This window comes from Protopterus annectens, chromosome 8.part0, assembly GCF_019279795.1.
Source record: "Protopterus annectens isolate FY-2018-M chromosome 8.part0, PAN1.0, whole genome shotgun sequence".
Classification (NCBI taxonomy): Eukaryota; Metazoa; Chordata; order Ceratodontiformes; family Protopteridae; genus Protopterus; species Protopterus annectens.
In genome coordinates, this window is record NC_056741.1 from 1,010,110,742 (window position 1) to 1,010,131,146 (window position 20,405).

General features: G+C 44.0%; 1 protein-coding gene across 1 annotated transcript in view; it reads right to left on the minus strand.

Moving 5' to 3' along the window:
* Window positions 1-15,567, minus strand: part of LOC122808386 (dual specificity tyrosine-phosphorylation-regulated kinase 1A-like) — a 529,197-nt gene extending 513,630 nt beyond the window's left edge. Inside the window, exons 1-2 of the mRNA XM_044079352.1 lie at window positions 15,541-15,567; window positions 15,153-15,299 (exon numbers count right to left, since the gene is read on the minus strand). Coding sequence (XP_043935287.1) covers window positions 15,153-15,299; window positions 15,541-15,567 — 174 coding nt within the window. The remainder of the gene's footprint in view (window positions 1-15,152; window positions 15,300-15,540) is intronic.
* Between the last annotated feature and the right edge of the window lie 4,838 nt (window positions 15,568-20,405).

The window sequence follows — 20,405 nt, forward strand, 5'->3', positions numbered from 1 at the left end:
TTCCCCTTTCCTTAATGTTCTTCCAAACATTTTTGCAATACAAACTTTTGTATTTCCTCTCTAGCATGTTCTGCATCAAAAAATGATTTTTATTCTCCAAGAAAAATACTCAAGACAGCTGGATAAAGCGGCTTGAATCTCATACCCAAGGCTGAAAATTCCCTGATCGCTGGAAATCTACTTCTCTTTTGCCTGATGTACAATGAGTAATCATTTTCCACAGATACTCCAATGTGTCTATACTACTTAGTCCTTCTGCCACTGCTTTGTCAATCAACTCACTCTGCTGGTAGGACTGCTTCTTTACTATCAGAAGTCTTGGCTGCTTTCTAATGGACAGGTGTGAAGCATACACACGATGTGCCCTTTCAGTTAACAACCACTGCTACATATTACCACTCCTACCTTATTTATACTTTCATGAAATTATTAGTCTCTCTCTTTTCCAGTTTTTGTGGTACAGTAGAACACCTCAGGTTGCCCTAAGTGCTCTGTCCTGTAACATTTTTTGAAACAATACTTCTTAAGCAGTGTCATACTCAAGCCAACCTTTTCTTCATGTTGACCTCCGATTTTTGCAGTTTCATCAGCTCATACAAATATCTGTTTAAAGCTTCTTTCATTTCTTCTTTCATTTTTTCCAGATTTTTATTTCAGTTTATATCCTCATCTGACTTGTGCTTTCCTCTGGACTACTGGAAGTCATGTCTTGCACCAAAGCTAGAGCCTGAACTACCTTTTTTTTTTTGGCTTAACATCTGCAGGATTCTTCCCGATCAGTGGTTTCTCCTCACCTTTTGTGGTTGATTTTCTTTCAGGTTCTCTAAATTTCTTCACTGATTGCATCAAGACAGTGCACTTACTTACCAGTAACTGAAGTTTACCCCAAAAGACATTCACTGGCTCTCTTTTTAATTTCTGTTTTCCAGAGCTGAAATTAAGCTGTTCCTCAGTGTGCAGCCATATTGAAAGTTCTATGGTTATATTACCATTGGTAGAAAATACAAATGAGAGAAACACAAGAGACAGAAGAAAATAAAAAGTGAAAACAGAATATTGTAAAACATCCAAATACACGAAGATAAAACCTTCCTGGTGGCCTGGGTCACTTATGATACACCTGCCTGAAGATCTGGGGTGGGAGGGGATCTAAACTACTCAATAAGGGAAGGACCCCCTCATCTAAAATGTGGAACATCTCTACATTAACAGCAAACTGTGAGCCAGAAAAGTACAGTTTTGTACCTACCATAAATGTAGATGTTCGAAGATCCACATTGCTGCAGTCCTTACACTTGGGTAGTCCGCTGTCCTCGGTCGGCCCGAATATCAAAGTATAAGGCTGACGGTCAAGGCGCATTTGACTGACATCAGGACGTCAGGGTACAAATGCGCATGACCGACGTCATATCCTCAGTCTTTTCTTGCCCCAGATGTCAGAAGACCCTAAAAATAAAGGTCAAAACCAAAAGACAGCAAACAAACAACCAACCACCCTTGCACTAATTATATGTACAATATATACAATATACACAATATTTACAACCCAACCCACACAACCACCTCTAACTACAGAGGGAAGGAGGGAGGGTAATTGACTGCAGCAATGTGGATCTTGAACATCTACATTTATGGTAGGTACAAAACTGTACTATGTTCTTCATCTCACATTGCTGCAGTCCTTACACTTGGGTAGAATCCCAAAGCAGAGGTAAGGAAGGATGGCCAAACTACAAGGAAGCAGGAGCTGCCAAAATGCCCTGCAAAACAGCAGTGGCAAACCAGCCCTGGATTTAGAGTAAAGTGGCAGGTGATAATGCCTAGAGAAAGTATGCACTGAACTCCAAGTAGCTGCCTCCAAAATATCCTTGGTTGCCACTCCCTCAAAAGGCTGTCAAGTGGCAGTAGCCCTAGTGGAATGAGGCCTAATCCCAGCTGAAATCTCCTTGCCATGATGGGAATAACAGAAAGCAATGCAAAACCCAATCCACTTAGAAATAGTTTGTTTTGACACAGGCTTGCCCTGAGAACTCAAAGCAAAAGAAACAAACAACTGCTGAGACTGCCTGAACCCTTTAGTTCTGTCCAAATAATATCGCAACTGCCTGTGTACATCTAAAGTGTGCAAAATCTTTTCCCCTTTATTTTGGGGATTTGCATAAAAAGTAGGCAAATGAATAGTTTGGTTTAAAGCCACACTAGAGACCACCTTAGGCATAAAGGAAGGATTAGTACAAAGATACCCTATCCTTATGGAAAATCAAGAAAGGCTCAACCGCCATAAGGGCCTGTAATTCAGAAACCCTTCTTGCAGAGGTAATGGCCAACAAAAAGGCAGTCTTCCATGATAAATATTTCAACTCAGAAGTAGCTGCAGGCTCAAAAGGTTGTAGAGTGAGTTTCTCCAACACAAAATTGAGATCCCAAGCAGGAGTAGGAGCTCTACGGGGGGGGTCTTATATTCTTTGCCCCTCTAAGAAATTGCTTGAACAAAGGATGAGAAAACAATGGAGGGTCACATTCATAGTGAGCTGAAATTGCTGCAGCATGAACCTTAATAGAAGAGAAGGACAAACCTTTGTCCAGTAACTCAGTAAGATATTGAAGAGCCACACTTAAATTAGGCTCAGAAACATCAAAATCCTTTGCTGCACTCCAAAATAAAAATCTCTTCCATTTATCTGCGTACACTTTCCTTGTACTAGGCCTTCTAGCTTCCAAAATCACATTCAAAACTTGTTGTGGAAGTTGAGACCCTCTGTGGTTCAAAACAGAATATGCCAGGCTGTTAGGTGAAGAGAGTGAAGTTTGACATTGAGCAAATGGCCGTCCTCCTGTGACAACAGGTGTGGAATCGAAGGCAAAGGCCATGGAGGCTTCTGTACCAGACTTCTCAGTAATGGGTACCAGTGCTGTCAAGGCCAATCTGGAGCTATTAAAATCATCCTTGGCTTGTCCTGTCTGACCTTTAGAAGTACCTTTGGGAGGAGAGGCAGAGGTGGAAAGGCATACACATGAAGATTGCTCCAATTGAAAGAAAGAGCATCCACTTTCCAAGCTGTGGGATGAAACCTTTTTGTGCAAAACTTTGGCAGCTGATGGTTTAGTGGAGAAGTTTAACAGATCTATGTCTGGAGTTCCCCATGACACTGTCAATTTCTGAAATACATGAGGATCCAATTTCCACTGTGGGGATCCATAATTGCCTGCTCAACACATCTGCTAAGGAGTTCTGTGCTCCTGGCAGAAACCTTGCCTGAAGATTGAGCTGTAAACTGAGAGCAGTCTCCCACAAAATCATTGCTTGCCTGCATAGAGGATAAGAATGCCCCCTTGCTTGTTGATGTACCACATGACAGTTGTGTTGTCTGTTAGAATCAACACCTGCCCTGGAAGAAGTAAATCCTTGAAAGCTATTAATGCAAACTGGACTGCTAACATCTCCTTCAGGTTGATATGTAGATGTTGTAGTCTGGCAGGCCACTTGTCTTGTATCCACTTTCCATTTAGATGAGCTCCCCAAGCTTTGTCTGAGGCATCTGTCGTTAAAATCTGACTCGCCTCTGGCCGGGTCACAGAGTCCCTTGTTTAGGTGACATTCCTGAGCCCACCACAAAAATTCCTTTTGAATGCAAGGTATTATTTGAATGACAGTGTCCAGATCCTGGCAGTGCTGTGTCCATACATTTTGAGATACCATTGCAGCTTCCTCATATGCAGTTTGGCATTGGGAAGCACCAGAATACAAGATGCCATGAACCCTAAGGCTTGAAGGACTGTCCTTGCAGTCAGCCCGGACTGATGAGATAGTTGATGGAAGTAAAGGGAAAGACTCTTTTGTTTGTCCGGGGTTAAAAAGGCCATCTGGGATGCTGTATTCAGTCTTACACCCAGAAAGCACATGTCCTGAGAGGGTACTAGACTGGACTTTATTTCGCTCACAGAATACCCCAGGCATCTTAGCACTGCTATCACATATTCCAAATGATGAAGAAGCTCTTCCTTCCTTGAGCCAGAATCAGGCAGTCGTCCAAATAAGGATAGATCTGTATTCCTTTTAGCCTGAAGAAAGCTATCACTGGAGCCAGAACTTTCGTGAACACTCTGGGCAGTAGATAAGCCAAAGGGCAATGCAGAGAACTGATAGTGAGCTTGTATCCTATCCTACCCAAGAATGATGCAGAATGAAGCAATAGATAGAAGATGAGATGAGCTAACAATTGGCTTAAACACAACACTGGTGTCATTCAAAGGGGATCCAGTGTCTGTCTGCCTGGGATGACATGCTGCCACGCCACGCTGCCAAGACGGCGGCTTGCACACCTGTCACCCCTGGGATTCCGGATATTGGCAAGGCTCTTGCCACCCCATAGTGCCTTTTTAGGCAAGGCTCAAATTCTAAACCTACCAATTCTAGAACACAAAAAAAAAAAAACTAAGGGTAATGCTGCTCCAATGCCAGAGTCTAAATTCAAAAATGCACGACCCTCGAGGCCCCTTTTCCTCAGTATGGAGAACACGATGTCTGTGCTGTGACAGAAACCTGGTTCATGAGCAGGAGAGGCGGAGCACTGGTTTTTTACCTCACTCATGCCCCGCCCAAAATCTGGACAATACTGAGAAAGGAGGGGGTACATATATTCATCAAGGACACCCACACCTCAAGACTGGTGGCGGAGACCATCCTAACCATAGGGCAAGACTGCTCTGCAATTTGTAGCATGTTACAGGCCACCCTCACAAACTCAGGAACCTCATGGGCCTTCCTGAAACACTAGAGGGGGATAAATGTATCACCAAACACCATCATACCAGGTGACTTGACTTACCCACCTAATATAGACCGGGAACACTAAGCAAGCCCAAACACCCTAGCCCAAAAGTTCTGGAATTCATAAACTTCACCATCCCAAGGAGATAGATAACTTGATCTCTCATCAAATAAACATGGGGAGCACAATGTTCAACACCGAGGGTGCCCCTCACTGGTGAGATCAGACCACACAAACAAATCTCGGCTGGAGGTCCTCATCCCACCCCCACCTGAAATAAAAAGACCACAGTAAAGAAAAAGTCACTTCACACACTTAAAAACTAGTGTGTGGTCCTTTAAGGCCCTCGAGCCGGGCGGAAACAGTACCTCAAGCCGCTGAATCACTTACAAATGCATAAGGCAATCCCAAAAAAAAAAGACTCTTTGTACCAAACCCCAGCCATAAAAACTACAAACAAACTAAAAGACAAAAGGATTACAAGATAGAATAAAAATCTTAAAAAAAGGTAAGACACCTTGATCACTATAAGTAAAACTAAGAGCTCAAAATAAAATCATCCAAAGCAATTTTCGAGAAGAAAAAAAGACTCAACTCAAAAAGACAATCATAAGGCTTCTTTAGCTATAGTTAAACCTGGGAGGAAACTCCCAGATATGAAACCCCTCCCCAAAAAGAGAAGAGGAGATCCATACATAACGACAAAAGCCTCAAACCCCTCCCAAGCCCAAGTGAGAAAACTGCTCTCTCCAAAGCAAAAACACACAGCATGGGACCTGATGGATGGTGTCCCGGTGTGCTGCTCCATGAACTCAATGGAATTAAACCCACAGCTAGGACAGCTGTTTAATCAAAGTCTTTACCTCTGATACATTACCCAGGGAGGGCGACTGCAACTGTGGTACCACTTTCACAAAGGCGGTGCCTCCACCGACCCTGAAATTACCGCCCATTAGCTTGACAAGCCTTATCTGCAAAGCCATGGAAATTTGGTGACCAACCCAGTTTGGCTTTGTGTTTTGCAGATCTCAGATTTAAACTTTTAAAACTTTTTCAACAGTTTTTTTCACCATTGATGAGGGAAAGGATGAGGGAAAGGCAGTCCATACAGCCTACTAAGGCATCTACATACACTTTCGATACAACACCCCATCGGTATCATTGAAAAACTCATCAGTTAAAATGTCAACCCATACATCACAAGATGGGTTGCAAACTGGCTGGAGGACAGAACCCACAGGGTCAGAGTTGCTGGCGCCATGTCAGACTCAAAGCCTGTCACAAGCTCAGTCCTGGCCCACTCTTTTTTGGCATCTACTTTACAAGAAGTACAGCAAAACATGACAGTGGTTATGAGCTGACAAACAAACTGATGGACTGCAAACTGGGCTATAGTAGAAAAAACATCCTCTACAGATATCCTCTCACAGGGTCTCACTACAGAACGTGCTGGAGCCACGAGCCAAAAAGTTAGTTAAAAAAAAAAAATATATATCATACCCCTTCAAAAACAAGGTTACCCCTAGCTACCAAATAGGTGGCAATCCACTGAGCAGCACAGAAGAAGTTATCACCTGGGGGGGACCCAGGTTGATAGTAGTCTGTCATTCGACACCCATGTGCCAAAAGTAGTTAGGAAGACCTTCTACATTGCCCACCTTATCATGAAGGGATTCTCATCTAGATCAAGGGAGGTCATAGTCTCCTTACTTACTCATCACTTGAGTACAATGCCCGAATGTATCTGACCCGGACACTTGCAGCAGCTGGAGAGGCTACAAAAGTTTCCAAACCAAAAGGATAAAGGGTCTCAAAATCTGTCCTCTGTCCTATGCATGAAAGGACCCCAACTTCTATTCAGTCATTCAGTTTGCCTTGGAGAGGTGACCTTTTGCCTAACATACAAGGCCATGTCAAACCCAGATTTGATGAATATGCTTCTAGATCCATCAGAGCCACAAGGAGACTTAAAACTGACTTCACTATTATTAATAGACGCGCTGGAGGGATAGATTGACTCCCTATGCTGTGGAAACAAAAATCCGCACATGGAGCAGAGCACCTCGCTGGCCTTGTTCAAGAGAAATCTTGACCAATGGATGTAGACGCAGGAGAGACCCCAGGGATTACCTCAGTGTCACTGCCTCGACAGAGGCACAGAAAAATAATGGGTATAGTTCCCCATACTAAAGGGGCCTAACACAAAAACGATGGGCTAGGCTTGTAAATGCCCTCGGGCAGATAGCCTAGTATGAACCTATGAACCTAAGTCCCAGCTCGAAAACGCAGATACTTCCTGCAACTTAGTCTGATAGGAACATGAAGGTAAGCCTCCTTGAGATCCAAAGTTACCATCCAATGATCTTTGCCCAGCAGAGGTAAAAGCTGTTGTAACGTCAACATTTTGAACTTGGGAATGTCCAGATAAGTGTTGAGGATAGATAAATCCAAAATTGGTCTCCACGTGTTCCCCTTCTTTGGTACTAGGAACAGGCGAGAATAAAATCCTAGGCCCACTTCTGGCATAGGGACTGGCTATATGGCCCCTAGTTGAAGTAACAGAGAAATTTGCTTGTGAGCCTCTATTCTTTGTTGAGGAGGAACGTCTGGCATGCCTCTGAAAGGAGGCAAGGTATGGAAATAAAACCTGTAACCTTGGTGTATGATATCCAATACCCATCTGTCTTGGGTAATTAAACTCCAATTTTCTTTGAAAAGTGCCAACCTTCCTCCCAAAGGTGCTGCCAGACGAGAAGGCTCTGGCAGCTGAAAAGGTAGGTCATTGGGTCTGTTTACGAAAGGACTGACCCCTGCCCTCACCTGAAGACTGTGCAGGAGAACTCCCTGTTCTAGGCCTGAAAGAGCCCTGAGCTCTACCCCTACCACGCCTAGATCTACCCCTAGACTGGGAATCATAAGAAGGATACGCCCACCCTTTAGCAGGCCAATTTCTACTAAACTTTGGAGGCTGAACCTGCAAAAAATCTTTAACAGTCTGCATAGACTTAGCCTTGTCTTCCATTTTCTTTAAAACTGCCTCAACAGGAGAACCAAACAACACATCAGATTGTAAAGGAGCATCTAAAATCCTTGTTTTAACATGGTCAGATAAATTTTGATCCCTCAGCCAGGCGTGCCTGCTAAGAACTGACCCAGTGGCAGCCACCCTAGACGAGGCCTGTACAGCATCAAAACCACATTGCAAAGAATGCTTACCCACCTGTTCAGAAACATGCACTAAATCTTGTAACTCTTTACAATCAATACCTTCCGCCAGAGCATCAACCTTAGACTTCAACTGTGAAAGGAGATAGTTTTGGTATTTTAACATGTGAAACTGGCAATTCAAAGCCCTCATAGCTAGAGTGGAAGAAGTATAAACTTTCTTTCCCCATCTATCCAAGGCCCTGGCTTCTTTATCTGCAGGAACCGGATTCTTGACAACAGAAGCCTTAACACCTTTAGGCCCCTGGCTAACAGTTTCTGGGTCTGCCCTCGGACTCTTAAAAAGATACTTATGAACTTCAGGCACCCTGTAATACCTATCCGGGTTAACAGGAGCAGGAGGCAAAGAATCAGGATTAAGAGAAGCCTCTGTAAAAACATCTTCCACTACATCCAAAACAGGAGGTATAGCCAAAGGCCTATGTTGGGGTAAAACAAAAATTCCTAAGCCTTTTCCTGGAATCAGAGAAGTCCTGACCTTCCCACTTAAAATGCTCCCTCATGGAATGAAGAGTTTCTGAAAAAGAAAAATCCTCAGGAGGAGAAGCAGGAGGAGTAGAATCATCCACATCAGAATCAGAATAAGGAGAGTACTCCTGCAAGTCTTCAGCCAAGACTCTGAAACATCCAAGCCTGCTCAAAACTCCCTAGCTCAGGCTCCACCCTAGGTCTCTTATCAGGAGGGGGCAAAGAACCCTAATCAGAGTAATCAAATCTTCTGCCATTTTATGCATATGCTTCTTGGGCACAGTTCCAGAAGAACTAGGGGTGACACCAACTGAAGCTAAACCTGGCCTGCCTCTAGGAGAAGCCTTGGAAACAGAAGGAGAGGGCCTAACCACCCTAGGCAGGAGGGAGTATAGTAACCTGAGAAGCCCCATCACCCTGGCCTACCTCCTGAGAGGCCACATCCTGCAATAACAAGGTCTCTCCCTGGGATCCCAAAGAAACCTCGGTGGAACCACCAGCTCCACCGACACCTCTAAAGAACCGGCGTCCGCACGGACGGTTCTTCTAGCCTAGGCTTCACAGCTTTGTCCTTGCGCTTCTTCGAAGAAGCGGCCGGAGCATCCGACGGCATTTTATAATTGCACCGCTTCCCAAAGACTAACCTGGCACAATCTAATCTCCTCTTTATAGTGCGCTTATTAAATCTAGCACAAGAGCGACACCCAACAACGCCGTGCTCAGGCCCTAAACAAGGAATACACAAAGTATGACAGTCTCTATGCGGTATCTGTTTCCCGCAAGAAATACAATTATTCACTTTTTCTGACATCCGGTAAACCACTGAGGCAAGAAAAAACTAAAATATTCCCAACGGGTACTTAGCCAACTTTGACTCGGTCTGAAACTCCGAAAACGAAAAATTTCAGAACGCCAACCGGCACTTGCAATACTGCTTCTGCATCGGACCATGCGGCAAAAAAGACTGAGGATATGACGTCGGTCATGCGCATTTGTACCCTGACGTCCTGATGTCAGTCAAATGCGCCTTGACCGACGTCAGCCTTATACTTTGATATTCGGGCCGACCGAGGACAGCGGACTACCCAAGTGTAAGGACTGCAGCAATGTGAGATGAAGAACATCTATAGCCTTCTCAGCCAGAACCTGTAAACAAAAAATAACTTTTATTCTTTCAAACTTTCCAACAGATACATGGAATGACCATCTCAATTCTTCCTACATTTACTGGGTCTGTTGCCTGGAACAGCACGACTGTGGCAAAATCTCACTTGCTGCGAAGGCCCAAGGTGAAAACGTCCAACAGTAAATACAGATGCAGAGTTATGCTTAAAGCTGATGGATTGGCTCAGAAATGTATCATTACTCGTGATTAAAATGTGTGACAAAAACGGTCTCAAATACACATCCTTCTAGGTTGGGAACTGCTGATTGAGGGCTCAGTGTCTGTTATTCTAAAAGTGTATTAATTCTGGTTTAAGCACTTGGACTTTCAGGCCAGTTATTTTACATTAAGAAGGTCCGTGGTCTGCACTCTTGTGGGAGGAGAGGCTGGACTCTGCCCTTCTGAGCTGGGAATTTCTGGTTAAAGGCTTATAGTGCATGCATATCTGAACTGCTTCTTACTGAAGTTGGTGCGCCTTGTTTGCTGTGGCACAGACTGGATTCGGGCCTGCTGGATCTAGCTTTGTTTGTGTAACTTGAGCACTAATCCAGGCATTCTCTAAAGCATTCAATTGTATTTATTACTGCTTGGTAGTAACTTGATTAAAGTGTAGCTATCATTCTAAGTCTTTTGGATTAAGCACTTCGGCTTCAGACCAGTTGTTTTACATTAGGAAGGTTTGTGGCATGCACTGTGGTGGCAGGACAGGTAGCTTTCATCCTTCTAAGTTGGGAACTGCTGATTGAGAGCCCAGTGTCTGTTATTCTTAAAGTGTATTAGTTCTGGTTTAGGCACTTGGGCTTCAGGCCAGTTATTTTACATTAAGAAGGTTCGTGGTCTGCACTCTTGTGGGAGAAGAGGCTGGACTCTGCCCTTCTGAGCTGGGAATTTCTGGTTAAAGGTTTATAGTGCTTGAATATTTGAACTGTATCTTACTGAAATTGGTACACCTTGTTTGCTGTAATAGACTAGATCCAGGCCTGCTGAATCTAGCTTTGTTTATATGCTTATTGTTTGTTTGCTTGTTATTTCCCTGGAACGTTAATTCCACCTAATACGCAGCTTCTCAGCGCTTCTGTGGATCACTAGTGATATCTTCATTGCTTACTGTACTTATTTCCTTGTTTCACTTAAAAGAAAGTTACTGTTTGTCGTTTTTGCATTTAAGTTTCCTGTAACACATTGCACTTAAGTTACCTGGCACTTGCGGGCTAAAGCAATTATATAAGTCAGCACTAAAAATTAAAAGCACTACACCCTCACTCCCCACTGGCCCTTGTTTTCAATTATTAAGGAATTCCCAATATTATTCTAGCATGTCCAAAGGTCAGTTGTCAATCTCCTCTCCGGTCCAGCTGGTGAATTTGGGAATCTTGAGGCAATGTTACAACTGCTTCATGTACACAGACAACCCTCTCCTCCTCCCAACAAATTCCAACACATGTGAGAGATGCAACCATATAGCCAAACTGGAGGCTAAGCTCTCTCAACTCAGTACTGGCATAACCAGTCAGGAGGAGAAGGAAACCACACTCACTACAATTCCAGTCTCACATAGACCTACCACAACAGCAAACCAAACACATAATCACACAAAAACATACTCGGAGGCTCTAAATAAAGATCTGCCTAAGCAGCAGAGACCTCCAAAGCAGACACCCAAGCAACCGCTACCCCAAAACAAAACACGTGCAACACATATCTCACAAAGCTAGTGTGCTGAACAGTCACAGCCCTTAAGACTAAACACACCTGATACACTTGTAATAGGTGACTATCGTCAGGCACACTGACGTCACGCTCACCAGGCTGAACAAGGAGAGGGTCACGGTGAGCAGCCTGTCGGGTGCTAGGATCCGCCACATAACACAAGGACTCAGGTCACTACAAGGCAAGTACAAATATGACTCTGTCATTGTCCATGCTGGTGTGAATGACCTGTGACGTACCTCCCTGACTACATGAAAAGAGACATAGACGAGCTCTCTGAGCACGTAGCCCAGGCCGGTATGACCCTGACCTTGAGTAGCATCTTACCCTCACCAAGAATGATACCACAATATGAAGACAAGATGATCAATTTCAACAATTGGCTTAAGTACTGGTGTCATTCAAAGGGGATCCAATGCCTGTCAGCTTGGGATGATATGCTCGACAAGCCACGATGCTTCACTAGGGACGGCTTGCACCTGTCACCCCTGGGCTTTCAATTATTGGCAAAGGCTCTTGCTACCCCCATAGTGCCTTTTTTAGGCATAGCTCAAAAGACAAACCCACCTCCATAGGTATTCATAAGGGATAAGAAACTAAGAGTAATGCTACTCAACGCCAGAAGTCTAACCCTCAAGATGCACGCACTCGAAACTCTCCTTGGCATGGAGAACACCGATATCTGTGCAGTAACAGAAACCTGGTTCAAGGCTCCCGAGAGCACCCCAGCACTACCAGGTTACACCTCATACCATGCTTTTCGGCCCCAAAACTTGGACCGAACCACAAAAGGAGGGGGAGTATTGATATTCATCAAAGATACCCACACCTCCAGGTTGGTGGCAAAGCACGAAGCATCAGAGACTATCCATGTGCAACTAACAGTGGGTAAAACTGCCTTCCAGTTTATAGCCTGCAACAGACCACCCTCCCAAACCCAGGAACCCCACTCGGCCTTTCTGAGAACACTGGAAAATATGAAGGTCTCTCCAAACACCATTATATTGGGCGACTTCAACTACCCAAACATAGACTGGGAGCATTACTCTAGCACCAACACCCTAGCCCAAAGTTTCCTAGAATTTATAAACTCAAATGCTATGGAACAACTTGTTACCACTCCCACAAGAGGGGAAAACATACTGGACCTGATCATCACCAACATGGGGACTCTATGCTCCAGACCAGAAGTGTATCCCTCACTGGTAAGATCAGACCATAAACTAATCTCACTGGATATTCACATCCCGACCCCACCCCCTGCCCAGAAAACCACAGTGAAAAACTTCTCTAAAGCAAATTTCACACGCCTCAAAACTGAGGTGGAATCCTTCAAAGCCCCCGGGCCTGTGGAAAATACGGCCCAGACAGCAGAATCCTTTATAAACGCATTCTATGAACACCTTCAGGAATGCATGGATCATGCGATCCCAAATAAAACCAAGACCCAATCCTCCAAAGGCAGACGTCCTGTCTGGTGGACCCCAGCCATAAACAAACTATACAATAGAAGGAGGAAGCTACTAAATGATAGAGCAAAATCCCAAAAAGAGAAGACATCACTGATCAGTATTAGCAAAAAACTACGGGCACTCATAAAATTGTCTAAGGCCAGCTTCGAGAGAAAAATTGCACAGGACACTAAGGATCACAAGGCTTTCTTTAGTTATGTTAGGAACCTGGGTGGTAATTCCCAGATATGCTCAGAATTAGTCCAAAATGACAAAAAATACACTGAACCCACAGACATTGCCAACATCCTAGCGGACAGGTTCAGCGCAAACGTCTCCCCCCCTTCCCACCAAAAGGGCAAATATCTATCCCAGCAGAGTGCTGCCCCCCTGACATCTCAGATGCTCAGGTAAGAGCTGCCCTCTCCAAAGCAAAAAACACAGCATCAATTGGACCAGACGGTGTCCCGGGCTGCGTCCTACATGAACTCCAAGAAGAGCTAAACCCAAACATAAAACTACTGTTCAATCTCAGCCTTACTACAGGATATGTGCCCAAAGAGTGGCGTACAGCAACAGTGGTCCCTCAACGGATCCTGGAAACTATCACCCCATAAGCCTGACTAGCTTGGTCTGCAAAGCTATGGAAAGGATCATCATGGACCTCATAAATAAAGATATTGGGGACCTACAGACACTGGATCCTACCCAGTTCAGCTTTGTTAAGGGCAGATCCTGCCTCTTAAACCTGGTTGATTTCTTTGAAACAGTCACCAAGGCCATTGACAAGGGGAAGGTGGTCCACACAGCCTACCTAGACCTCGCAAAAGCCTTCGATACAATACCCCACTCTGGCATTATAGATAAGCTCACCAGCTTAAATATAAACTCCACTAGGGGTGTCACTAGATGGATTGCAAACTGGCTCAAGGACAGAACCCACATGGTTAGAATTGCTGGAGCCATGTCAGACTCCAAACCAGTTACAAGTGGTGTCCCACAAGGCTCAGTCCTGGGACCTCTCTTGTTCGGTATATATTTCTCGGAGGTACAGACCAATGCGTAAGGACTGTGGCTGACCAAGTTCGCAGATGACTGCAAACTGGGCGCCATAATAGACTCTCCAGCCGACACAAGCATCCTCCAAAAGGGCCTCAGAAACAGACAACTGGTGCCAGAGCCATGGTCTCAAGCTAAATGCCAAAAAGTGTATAGTCATCCCCTTTGGCAAAAACAAAGTGCCCACAAATTACCACATAGGTGGTAATCCATTAAGTACGGAAGAAGTAATTAGGGACCTGGGGACCCAAGGTGATAGCAATCTCTCATTTGACAACCACGTGGCCAAAGTGGTTAGAAAAACATTTTATATAGCCCACCTAATCATGAAGGGATTCACATCTAGATCAGGGGAGGTCATCGTGCCTCTTTACTCATCCCTCATCAGGCCCATAATTGAGTACAATGCCCCTTTTGGGATGTACCTTACCAGACACCTGCAGCAACTGGAAAGACCCCAAAAGTACCTCACCAAGAGGATCAAAGGGCTCAAACAGATGCCATATGCTGCCCGGTTAAAGAAACTCCAGCTCTACTCAGTGGCATACCGCCTGTTCAGAGGCGATCTGTGCCTGATGTATAAAAGCCATGTCCAACCCGGAATTAATGGGCATGCTGCACCTCAGAAAATCCAAATCCCATTGAGCTACACGCTCGAGAGATTTGAACCTCAGCACTGAAATAAATAGGACATGCTGGAGGGACAGATTCATAACCCAGAGGCTCCCTTCAACTCTGGAATAAAATCCCAGTCCAGGTTAGGCAGAGTCCCTCAATGACTCTCTTCAAGAGGAATCTTGATGAGTGGATGGGAGATCGTAGGTTATCCCAGGTATCACTTCTGTGTCACTGTTAGACAGAGGCACAGTATACTAACCTCGAAAAAGGGCATAGCAAAATAAATTTAAAATGGGTGGCGAAAGCCAAACACATTCTGGCTAGGCTTATAAATGCCCTAGGACAGATAGCCTAGTATGAACCTATGAACAAAGTGGACCATTGTATGTAACAGGCATTAATCAGTATCTATGACTGATATGAATATTACAAAGTATATGCGATAGATCACAAATATGAAGCATTAAATAAATAAAACCATTTCAACTGAAAATAATCATATTCTAATTAAGAGCACTACCTCTCTTTTTTCCATCTCCTGACTTTTGGCACATTTTGGAAAATATGCTCTACAAGCAAATGGATTTTCATAAAATCTACTCAATTAAAGAAGCAGAAGTGTGAGATTTCAAATTAACTGGAATATGGAATTCAATTAAAATAATGTAATACACTATTAACTACCTCATTTGACCCACTAAATAATGGTTCTCCAGTATGCATCTCCACCAGAATACATCCTAGGGACCACATGTCGATGGCAAGATCATACGGCATTCCCAGCAGTACCTCAGGAGAGCGATAAAATCTACTCTGAATATACTGGTATATCTGCAAATACAAAGAAAGTATTAGAGAACACATAAAATGGTAAGGTATGCAACACATATACACAGTGGAATGCATCTTTCCAAGCTTGCTGGCAGCTATGCAGAAGCAAAGTGACATTAAACTGCGTTTCTGTGCAGATATATCAACACAAGCACTTTACATACATATAGATTTACACATACACACACCTTAGATACAGAGATACATACACACACAAATGCATATATAAAATCACATTTACCCTGAAAGTCAGTAAACAAAGCTCCATGACACACAAGAATTAAAGGTCTGGAATGCAAATAATCTGATTAAGGTTTTAATACTATCCCAGGCCTTGGAGGAGCCAGCTGGGTAGGAATGGGAACAAGAGATGAAGTCAGCTTGTCCACTTTTCATTGAAAGAGTAGGAGATACTTGGAATGAATCCTTGGCCTCTCAATTCAAGTTTTCCCGTTTCGCTAGGGGATTCCTTTAACTAATGTGGGTAGAAGTAAAGTCATAAGACACCCAACTTGACAGAATGAAGACTTCCACACCCTCAACACCAACCACAACTGGCAATGACTTAAATCTTCACTGCACACAGGCACTCCTCCAAAAGATGACAAGGAATGCAACAGCTAACAGGAAATGGGGATAACAAGTTAAGCTGTAAATGGACTTGGGATGATGGTTAGCAAATCCAGAATAAGTCTGTTGGGAAATGCAATCACATATAGCCTTTAGACTTCTTCCAACTGGTTTTCATACTCACAGCTGAACAAACAAATCAAAAATAAAGTTTACAAAGCATAGCTTTGCAGCTGTTTCCCTTACCAGTTCTTCTTGCCACCACGCAAGAACCTCTTAACCTCTCCACTGACTGCTACATTACAATTCTCTCTGGCAATACATTCTTTTTCATAAAGTAAAATGTTTACTGTGAATGGTATCCCCCTCAAATACTCCCTCTTTCCCTTTTGACCCTTAATACAGTATAGGTCAATAACAGCGTGTGTAAACGGCGCATACTTCCATAGAATTCATTCATCCACACCTCATTTTATTCATTTTCATGTGCACAGTTACTAGCAGCTTAACTTCCTATTCGCTGTATGACTATCCTGACTGTAGAACTGGGTGACCAGCATCAAGTCTTCTTTAATGGCGTACATCATTAACATCACTCTAGACTTGGGCATTACCCTGCAAAAATCACATTAAAAATTGTTTCTAAACCAAAGTTATCCACTTACCATAATGCTAGATCCGTGCTGTCTTGTTTTTATCAGGTTCAATCTTTGGGGTTAATGGATCTGACCTTGGTATCTTTTAGAAGCTGTGGATCCAGGGCTTTGACTCCCCCCCTACACATAAGTCCCTCTGTTCCCCCAAAATACCTCAGATTGAGCGTGTCTGCTCAAACATAAAATAAAGATAAAATTATTCAACAATCAGCATAAATAAACTACTCTAGGAGGAGGACAGAGAAAAGTGTCCATGACACAAGGAAAGTACAGTTTTGTACCTACCATAAATGTAGATGTCCGATAGGAATGCATCTGCAGTCCTTACAAATGGGTTGTCCTGTCGTCAGGCAGCCCTTCGGTCGGCCGGATTCCAAAGTCTGGGTCTGGCCTCGGCTGGTGTCGCACTTCACCCGACGTCATAGCTGCAGTTATTCGGGTATAAAGGCATCAGCTGACGCCATTTTCCTCAGTGTTTCTTGCCCCAGATGCCAGGTGCCCTCTAGGAAGGCTAAATTTGGATAAATGCAAATGATTCCAAATAGTAGAAAGCAAACAAAAAATAAGCATGTATGTACATATATACAAACAAATACACCATAATAGATTCCCCCAGCTAGCTACAAGATGGGCAAATACCCTAGGAGTACCAAAGAGGGGAAGGAGGGTGGGTAATCCTGACTGCAGATGCATTCCTATTGGACATCTACATTTATGGTAGGTACAAAACTGTACTATGTCCTTCAAGGATGCATCTGCAGTCCTTACAAATGGGTAGAATACCATAGCCCAACTGGGGAGGAGGAGAAATAAAATTATGGTGTAGTTAAGATCCCTTGCAAAACAGCAGTGGCAAAACCTGCTCGGGATCTGGAGTATAAAGGTAAATTATAATGCTTGGCAAATGTATGCACGGAGCTCCAAGTAGCAGCCTCTAAAATGTCTTTGGTAGCCACTCCTCGTAGAAAAGCTGTGGTAGTGGCTGTAGCCCTTGTAGAGTGAGGCCTGATGTTTTCTGGAGTTTTCTTTCCATGGTAGGAGTAACAAAATCTAATGCAATTTCCTATCCACTTAGAGATTGTCTGTTTTGAAATTGCTTTTCCTTCCATTCCTGTTGCATATGCTACCAGTAGCTGGTCAGTTTTCCTATTGCCCTTGGTCCTGTCCAGGTAGTAGCGTAATTGTCTATGCACATCCAAGGTATGCAACAGTCTTTCTCCCCTGTTCTGAGGGTTGGGGAAGAATGTAGGTAGGTGGATAGCCTGATTCAAAGATACTCTGGAGACCACCTTAGGCATAAAAGTAGGATTAGTTCTCATGGATACTCTATCTTGATGGAAGATCAGGAAGGGCTGTACTGCCATTAGTGCCTGTAGCTCAGATACCCTTCTTGCTGAAGTGATTGCCAACAGGAAAGCAGTTTTCCATGATAAGTATTTTAATTCTGCTGTTGCTGCTGGTTCGAAAGGAGGAAGTGTCAATTTTTCTAGCACAAAGTTCAAGTCCCATGCTGGCAATGGTGGCTTCCTAGGTGGTTTTACATTTTTAATTCCTCTCAGAAACTGCCTGAGCAGAGGATGTGAGAAGACTGGAGGATCCAAGTCGTATTCTGCTGAAATAGCTGATGCATGAATCTTGATGGAAGAATAGGACAGGCCTTTGTGGAAGAGCTCTGCCAAGTATTCCAGGATGTTGGCTATGTTTACCAGTGACACATTTTCTCCTTTTTCAGTACTCCAAATGAAATATCTTTTCCATTTTGCTGAATAATTTTTTCTTGTTGAGGGTCTGCGAGCCTCCAAGATAACGTCTTTAACCCTTTTGGATACATTTGGGTTATTTGTTCTTATGCAATGTTCCAGGCAGTCAGCTGCAGTGTTTTCAGGTTTGGATGCAGGGTGTTGTAGTTGTTCTGTGTTAACAGCAAGGGAACAAGGGGTAGAGGCCATATTTGTTCCCGAGACATGCTCCTCAGTAATGGGTACCAATGTTGTCTTGGCCAGTCTGGAGCTATCAGAATGATCCTTGGACGGTCCTCTTTGATCTTCAATAGCACCTTGTGCATCAAAGGAAGTGGTGGGAATGCATATGCTGTCAGTTTTTTCCAGCTGAAAGATAGGGAGTCCACCTTCCAAGCAAGTGGGTGGTACGTCCTTGTGCAGAATTTCTTTAGTTGGTGACTGCGTGGGGATGCAAATAAGTCTACTTGTGGTAGCCCCCATTTTCTTGTTATGGTTTTGAAGATGTCCGGATGCAGCATCCATTCGTGGGCATCCGTGGTAGTTCTGCTTAGTATGTCTGCTAGAATGTTTTCTTTTCCTGGTACAAAAATTGCTTGTAACTGAATGTTGTAAGCTCAGGGCCACCTTCCAGAGTTCCATTGCCATCCGGCATAGAGGGTACGAATGTGTGCCTCCCTGCTTGTTGATATACCACATAACTGTGGTGTTGTCTGTCCTTATCAACAGTAGACCTTGTCGAAGAAATGGTCTGAATGTCTGAATTGCCAGTTTTACTGCCAGCATTTCTTTTTGATTTATGTGTAGGTGCAGCTGGTCTTGAGTCCATAAACCTTGAATGCACTTGTCCAGCATGTGGGCCCCCCAACCGAGGTCTGAGGCGTCCGTTGTGATAGTTTGGCTTGGTTGAATGTTGTGGAAAGGCAATCCTTTGTTTGACTGACAGGCCTGAGCCCACCATTGGAATTCTTGCTTCAGGCATGGAATTATTGGAATTTGGGTTTCTAGGCTGTGCTTGTGCTGAGACCATAAATTCCTTAGGTACCACTGTAACTTTCTCATATGCAGTCTGGCATGTGGAACCAATATTATGCAGGATGCCATGAAACCCAAGGCTTGCAGGATTTTTCTTGCTGTTAGATGATTCTGCTTTGTTAATGCCAAGAAGTAGAGAGAGAGTTGCTCCTGTTTTTCTACTGTTAGGAATGCCATTTGTTTCGTTGTGTCCAGCTCTGCACCCAAAAAGGTTATCCTTTGGGATGACATCAGTCTTGACTTTTTTTATATTGACTGTGTATCCCAGAGCTTGTAGTAGGTAAATGACCCTTTTCAAGTCTTCTGCTAGCTTGTTTTTGTTGTCCGCTTGTATCAGGCAGTCGTCCAGGTAAGGGTAGATTTGGATTCCCTGAAGCCTGCAATGAGCAATTACTGATGCCAGGCATTTCGTGAACACTCTGGGCGCAGTAGATAAGCCAAAGGGCAATGCTGAGAATTGATAATGCTCTGATCCTGCAAGAAATCTGAGGTATCTTCTGCAATTTGGTCGTATGGGGACGTGCAGGTATGCCTCCTTGAGATCTAGAGTTACCAGCCAAGACTCCTTGCCCCGCATGGGAAGAAGCTGCTGTAGGGTCAGCATTTTGAATTTTGGAACAATGAGGAATGTGTTTAAAGCGGACAGGTTGAGAATAGGTCTCCATTTGCTTTCTTTTCTTGGTACCAGGAAGAGCCTGGAGTAAAATCCCTGTCCTTGCTCCAAAGATGGTACCTTTTTCACAGCTCTCATCCTTAATAATTGAGTTATTTGTTTTAGAGCTTCTGCCTTTTGATTTGGAGGTAGGTTTGGCATTCCTCTCTTCCCTGGTAGAGTATGGAAGTGAAACCTGTAACCTTGGTCTATTGTCTGTAAAATCCACTTGTCTCTTGTGATGTAATGCCAGTTTACTGAAAATAAAGCTAGCTTTCCTCCCAAGGGTGCTTCTAGTTGTTCCCTGGTAGGCGGTGCTAGAGCCAAGTCACTGTGATTGTCCTGTAGTAGTGGTGGTGGCTGTGTCTGTGGCTGCACCTCGCTGGTTGTTACCCTGCCACTGGCGTCCCCTGTAGGCACCCCTGGATTGGCTTCTGCCTCTTGAACGCCTATT